The 7,483-nt window shown below is 37.2% G+C and overlaps 1 protein-coding gene across 2 annotated transcripts in view; it reads left to right on the forward strand.

Moving 5' to 3' along the window:
* Positions 1 to 4,697, forward strand: part of LOC114519266 (A-kinase anchor protein 9-like) — a 29,665-nt gene extending 24,968 nt beyond the window's left edge. For both annotated transcript variants that reach the window (XM_028539409.1, XM_028539485.1), the window contains 7 exons: positions 1,506 to 1,581; positions 1,887 to 2,109; positions 2,318 to 2,493; positions 2,711 to 2,821; positions 3,187 to 3,368; positions 3,759 to 3,904; positions 4,553 to 4,697. In XM_028539409.1, the coding sequence (XP_028395210.1) occupies positions 1,506 to 1,581; positions 1,887 to 2,109; positions 2,318 to 2,493; positions 2,711 to 2,821; positions 3,187 to 3,332 (732 nt within the window). In that variant the 3' untranslated portion in view covers positions 3,333 to 3,368; positions 3,759 to 3,904; positions 4,553 to 4,697. The remainder of the gene's footprint in view (positions 1 to 1,505; positions 1,582 to 1,886; positions 2,110 to 2,317; positions 2,494 to 2,710; positions 2,822 to 3,186; positions 3,369 to 3,758; positions 3,905 to 4,552) is intronic.
* Positions 4,698 to 7,483: the final 2,786 nt, after the last annotated feature.

Here is a 7,483-nt window from a genome sequence, read left to right on the forward strand (position 1 = left end):
GGGAATCAGTTTGTACTGAAATTCAATAGGATCGGTCTGGCCGTTTTTACCCTTCGAAAGGAAGGTGCGGTTTGATTGAAAAATGGCATAGAATGGCATACAAGGCTTTCATACAAGGCTTTCATGGCATACAAGGCTTTCATGATTCATGTGATCGTTGTCTGTAAACCCGTTTTAGTGTAGGTTTACCATGATCAGTGTGTGCTAGTGTATGCAGAGTGAGCATATCAAACACGACAAGACGAGAATCCAGCATTATGATTACCTGTACGTATTTTCTCGAACGACAGACGTCTAGACCTCCTGCGCTATCGGCCATGCACAGCGACTCGTGTACGTGTTATTTTATATGACGTGTATCGTGCATGCAGTTTCCTGCTTTTGGTTCGCACGACCCAAATTCGAATCCCGGCGACAACAAACTTTTTCATATTTTTGTTTCAGTAAAATATTTCTTTTGTGGGGGTTACTAGGCTTAAGGCTGCTTTCCACTTACGCGTTTTTTATACGCACGTACACGTACGGAAAATTTTAAATGCTTTTAAATTCTCATTATTTAACATCTAGGTCAACTAATGCATACTAAAATAAGCAGGAAACTTAGTTCCTTCGATTTATTTACTTAGTTTTTTAAAAGATATCATGCAAAAGGATTTAGACTTTTGCGTGCGTGTACGTGCGTATGAAAAACGCGTAACTGGAAAGCAGCCATTAGATTACTATTTGAAGTGTGTTTAGCACGAAAATATTTCGATACGAAATCAGACGAGTTCAAAATACGAGTATCTTAGTTGGCCTGCGCGGCCAGGAAAACCGGGTCGAAAACGTAAAAAACACAAAAAAAAACAAAAAAAAACAACACCGACGGCAATTTAAGACTGCGTCCGCGCAGTGCGCGACGCAGTAAAAACACAGCGAGCAACAAATCGAAACTTTATGCATGAAAACATATTTATTACCGTTCAGTTTCATTGTAATTTTGTTCAATAGAAGTTAGACATTCTTTCCGAAAGATTTGAGAATGTGCTGAATGTAAAAATATCTTGAATTATGTGAAATATGAGAATTATGTTTTGAATCTCACTCCTATATTTCGACACCATCTTGAAAGAAAATGTAAACAAATTGCCGCCAAAATGACATACGACAATTTTTCACGTGTGAAGAATATCGTACGTCCAATCAAAAGCCGTGTATGGCATTTTTTCACACATGAAAAACATCGTACTTCCAATCAAATTGCATGAAATTAATTTGTACAGTGAAATACGATTATTATTTCATCATTCTGCTGTGCATAAATCTCTATACACATATAATAATGACATTTATGACGAGTTGTTGTCAAAAAACACACACAAAATAACAAAAGCGCATGACCAAATTTGTTCAGTTTAATTGGCTCAAAATATTTCAAGATTCACAGTGCATGGAGTACGTAATTCCAACGCAATCATAAAACACAAAACGTATTACATCTATGGCGGCTTCTTAATTTTTCGCAGAACAACAAACTAGAAGACCATTTCAAAGCCATACAGCAGCAAGTGAAAGAACGTGAAAAGGAACTTCTTCAACAAGGTAAAGGGTCAAGATTGGTGCATGCTTTTTGAGAGTATGGGTAGAAATGAACAGTTTGAAGCATAAAAACAGGAGCTAAAGAGGCAACTTGACAACATTTCTATTTGGTCCACATAGCTATCGTTACGTCATGGTCGGAATGAGGTGTGGGGGTGGTCATTCACGTGTGGGGTGAAAGTCATATTGACGTCCTTCGTGCTAAGCTATTAGTTCAAAGCTTTATCTGTTCTTCTCATTTGCGCCATGATCTCGATAGATGTTGGAGTTAAAGTTAGAGGAATTAATAGTTTCTAACTTATCTTTAGTTACATCAAAGGAAGAACTTTTGCAAAAGGCGCATAAGTTGCTTGAAACCATTAAAAACGAAAGAGACGAGGGAACGAAACAACTAATTCATGCAAATAATCAACTAACCATCGAAAGAAATGTAACCAAAGAGCTGAAGGATATCGCGAATAAGAACAAGTCCCGTCTGAAAGATTTGGAATCTGCGTTAGAAAATGAAAAAACACAAAACACCGTTATTAAGTGAGTATGACGCAGATGCAATATATAGCAAGAAGTTTTTTCTAAATATTAAGAGTAAATGAAGAAAGTGAGAAGTCGTCATATGTTTCGGTAACAATTTTACTCTTCACAACTAGTTATCAACTTATTATACAAAGAAATTGTTAGGTTTTCATAGGTAGTTACTAGTGTTTCAATAATTCGTTTTTGATAATGGTTATTTTATTAGGACATGTTTAGAAAGCGAAAGAGCACGATGCTCGAATCTAGAGCAGGCATTGAAACATGAACGATTAAACGTTGATTCACGAGAACGAGAACTTGAAAAGAAGAGCGTGTTGTTGCAGGATATATCGAACAGAGAACATGAAACTATCAAAGATTTGGAGGACGAATTACTGCTAAGTACGACTGTGATTGTGCAATTCTCCCTGGCAGTTCCATTGCTGGGATTTACTTTAACCGTCTTGACCTAACTTTTTCTCTAACCGGATTCCATTTTGAATACTTCATGTACTTGTCATTATTTGCTATATATAATAGATTTTTTTGGAAATAAAATTAATTTGAAAGTGAAGCGATTACAGTCAAATCGATATTATATTATCAATTTTACATATAGGTAAACAACAGTTGTCCGAGTTGGAGACACAGTTACGGGAGGAGAAAACCAAAAACACAAAGTTGCAAAAGGAACAAGCAAATAAAGACAGTGTCTCAGTACCTGACAATGGTAGGTTTCTCTTTCTCTTGATGTTCTCCAGGTTATAATTGTGGGCTATTTATGAAGCAGAATGCATGATCTCCCCAGATAAAAACACTTATGCTGAAAACATCGTAATTCCGACCGTTATTGGACGATTGGTTTGGAAGAGGTTACGTGAGAAATTAGATACAGAAGACTATTTGGCACTAATTAAAATTATATGCGTATAAATCTTTTAGTATAAGGTAGAAATACTCCAAATATGACGTGTTTGCAATTTTCGATGATAAATTTGATCCCTGTTTACCCGGGCAGGCCGGGCTTTTATATTTCGAGTTGTTTTGTTCTCGTGTTTCATTGGAATATTAAAATTTTTATTTTAATAATTTAAGACAAAATGAAAAATCTCATCCATGATCTTCGCAATGAACTTGAAAGGACAAAAACCGAAAACGGTAAACTTGTCACGTCGATAAATGAGGAAAGGAAAGTCTCTGAAGATTTAAAGTCAGGTTTAGAATCTCTTCTCATGGAGTAGATCAACAGATCGCAAAGCAAGAACAGTTGATAACGGGTAAGCTTTTAGTATAATAATATTAGTTAGCTTAATTTTAGTTCATTTATAGATTAGCTTTTGTACAGATTTGTTTCTTACAAATTAGTTTCAAAAAGAGATTAGTTGCAAGTTTTTTAGTTTTTGCTAAAGGTTGCGTGACTTAATTTGGTCAATACTAAAAAACAGTAGCTATGAATTCCTATATTTATTTATTTATTATTATTACGTGATCATAGCCAAACAATTGTATATGTTACGTAATGCAGGAGGATATCATTGTCGCCTTCAAACGTTCTGTTGACCATAAAATTAAAGACTTATTATATTTGGTTATATTTTTATTGTCGACCCTCTGAAATGTTGCCCACACGTGTTACAAAGCTACATTTGATGACATTTTATATCTAGAATTGAGTAAAGCGTTAGAAAATGAAAGACGGGTGAATGAAGAGCTTCGCAACGCACTCGACAATGATTATGAAGAAACTGAAAAAGCAGACGATACACAACGCAATGTTGTCAAAGAACTTCAAATATCTCTGACCGCTGTGCAGGTAACCATGCATTGTCTTAACTTAGCACATCATGATTCTAAGAAAAAGAATACATTTCAGGATGGGCCAAAAATAATTAGGTTTTTTCAGTACATATAATTATGCAATAGACAATCACATCTTCTCAACAAAAGTTTTATATCTACACCTCGAGATAGGACTTTAATCAATAGACACATGCACTGATCTCGTAAGTCGAAGTCTGTTAACTGTAGAGTGGGACGATTTCGTTGTATCAAGCGGGATTTAAACTCGGTGACCTCGATATATAGACCTGGATCGCTAATAATAAATGATGACTCGACAACTATAGTTGTATGATTAACTAGAAAGGCGGGCTTATAATAACCCGAAGATGCCTATGCAAATCCCGAGACAACGAATTTTTGTTGTTCTCTGCAGTGATAAATGAATATTTCGTATCTTTAAGCATGTCTCAGAAACAGAGATATCGGTAATTGGTTTTATCTGCATGTTATCTGATCGTCGACGCGTTCTATTTATATACTATATACGGTTCTATTATATAACAATTATATACTAATTTTACGTTCTTTTGAAGTTTGCGATTTTGCGATAGAAACAATTAAATTTATTTTTCTGACAACGTTTTTTAATTTTTAAGGAACAATTTGTTTTCTACTTCAGGAGCAGTTACGCAATCAAATAGATGTTGTTGACCAAGAGAGAAGTCGCGTTAAACGTTTACGCAAAGAAAGAGACATTCACGAAGCGAGTGCTTTGGGAGCCCGAACGAAGGAAAGAAATCTTGAAAGAGATTTGGAAAAGGAAAAGGCTGCTCGTGAAATGGAAGTTGGGAATTTGAAAGATCTTCTTGAGCATGAATGTGCGTTAAAAAGAAATTTAGAGGAAGTTTTGAATGCCCGGAATTCAGAATTGGAAACCTTGAGTCAAGAACTGCAGTGTCTAAAAGATGGCAGAAAAATGGCTGGGTTTAAGGTAACAACGGAACAGGCGTTCTTTTATGGCATTAGGTCATCCCTTAGCCTTATTTGAATGTACTTAGAAGTGGAATAGGAAAATGAAGTATGCGATTATCACCTGCATGCCAGTGATATGCTTTTATTTGAACTTCAGACACCACCAAACAGCCCATCAAAGGATCGTCTAAATATTCTACGTCATGACTTAAAATCAATCATAGATGAACATCGCGTGTTACTTATCATGCATAAAGAATATCTTGAACAGCAGCTGAAAAACTCTGATGAGTAAGTTATAACTGAAATTAAGTTTGATTATACGACGAATCAGGGTAACTCAGAATACAAGGTTGCTGATTCAGGAGTTTTGCGGTCGCATTATCAGATGTATTTTAATTCTAGTTCGCCTGGAGTGAGAGGATTGTATTCGCAAGTTCAGAACTTGTCCTTTGAAATGGATAGAATGAAGAAACAAGTTAGTGCAGTTTCAGAAGTAAGAAATTTATATTTACTACTTTCAATGATCTTCACAAAATGACAGTCTGTAAACACCGCAGTCTGGTGATTTCGTAATATCTAGAGCTGGATTTATTAAAAAGAAATTATTAGCCATTGCCCAATAGAGTAGGGTACTGGGTCTAGTCAGGAACCGCAAGCATCTATGAATTGTTTGCAAAGAAAGGTACTGCGATTGCTCATAGCCCCCTGCAGTCACCCTACTCAGGACCCAGTACCCAGCTCGATGCATGGGAAACGGCTCGTTAATCGAATTGCGTCATCAATTGGCTTTGCGCGCGTGCGAAATTTTATTAATAAATAAAATACTGATTCCGGAACAACACAAGTACGATTTTCAAGACTATTGCTGTAATATATAATCACAAAGCAATCTGCGATGAACGTGAGAAATCAAGCAATTGATGACGGACTCTGAAACAAGCAAAAGTAACGAAAATATTTTGCAAGAGCACACCTCATCGGATGGAAATAATACGAATGATTGGAATAACAAAGCAAATTGTGAAAACTTTGATACCGAGTCTGGAATAGGTACTCTTAATGAACCAATTTCTGTAATTGATGAAAGCGCAGAAGTTGGTGGTTACAAAACTGAGTCTCGAACTTCAGAATATGGTGAAGATTTTCGTCGAAAATCTACGAAAACAATGAAACAAGGGAACACATCACGGCGGCATACAGTGAGTGATATCATGAATTTTTCTTCTGACAGAAATGCTAGTCAGAGGAGACGTTCTTTTGCTGGCAGAAGAAGTGATTATGAAGTTGATGTTGAAAGCATTAAACCAAAGCTGCCTAGTAACGACATAAAATGGCGAAGAGGATCAAACGTTGAGCCGAAAATACCTCGGCGCAGGACGGAAGGTGATGTACTAAATCTTTCTTCTGAAAGAAATGCTGGCCAGAGGAGAAACAGTTTTGCAGGCAACAGACTTCTAAGCATCGATGATCGCGCTGGAGGCACGGAGTCGAAATTATCAACAAAAGAAATTAAAAAAAATAGTAACGACATAAAATGGCAAAAAGAATCAAACCTTGAGCCGAAAATACCTCGACGCAGGACAGAAGGTGATGTGCTAAATCTGTCTTCTGAAAGAAATGCTGGGCAGAGGAGAAACACTTTTGCAGGCAGCAAACCTCAAATCATCGATGATCACGCTGGAGACCCGGAGTCGAAATTAACAACAAAGGAAATTAAAAAAGGAAGACGATCTTTGAGTGTTGAGCCGAACACTTCACGACGGTATAGTGAGGGTGGCGTACTTCGTGAAAACTTCAAAAGAAATGCTGGTCAGAGAAGGAGTACGTATGCGGGTAGCGAGCTTCAAAATACTATAAATGGTGTTGATAATGATGATGATGATCAGCCTAAGAACACTGAATCGAGATTGCGTAAATCATTTAGCGACAGCGAGATTGACGTTACAGCATTTCGTCCACAAGACAGGAATATATCACGAAGAAATACAATCGCTGGTTATATAATGGAAAATCTTCGTGGGTGGCTGGGATATGAACAAACTAGTTCAAATACTCCCAGCGAGAGTAAAAGGCATACTATGGCAGATATACGTTCAAGTGGAAACCAACATAACGATTTGCCACAGGAAGGTGGTGTTCGTGATCCTGTCGTCGAAACTTCGGATGACGATATTATCTCAACAAGCGAAAATGAGCAGAACCTGAGAAAGGTCCGCGGTCAATATGAGGCATTTAAAAGACATACCGTTGCTGGAGACGAGGATGAATATGGAAGAATTTCGTCGAGAAATTATTTCACCAGTACCGAATCAGGTCCAAGCATTCACTCGGAGAAAAGAAATTCGAGTAGTCCCAATTCTGCTTTCTTAAGGAGGCATACAACCGCTGAAAATGGTCGTGAAAATATGGCTGTTTTTATAAATAAGGATGAGTTAAGATCATTAGAAAATCGACCAGGAATGTCGGATGCGAGAAGGTATTCGGTGGATAAAAGAAAGCCGAGACAATCTTTCGCAAATATTCGGGGGAGTATGGACGGAACTCGAAGGGCCAGTGAACTACGGAATATCCCATTAAAACGACATTCTACTCCAGGTCAACAATACATTCGCGATGTGATTACTAGTGAAGGTGA

Source organism: Dendronephthya gigantea, unplaced genomic scaffold (assembly GCF_004324835.1).
Source record: "Dendronephthya gigantea isolate DGI-Jeju-01 unplaced genomic scaffold, DenGig_1.0 000000F, whole genome shotgun sequence".
NCBI lineage: Eukaryota > Metazoa > Cnidaria > Anthozoa > Malacalcyonacea > Nephtheidae > Dendronephthya > Dendronephthya gigantea.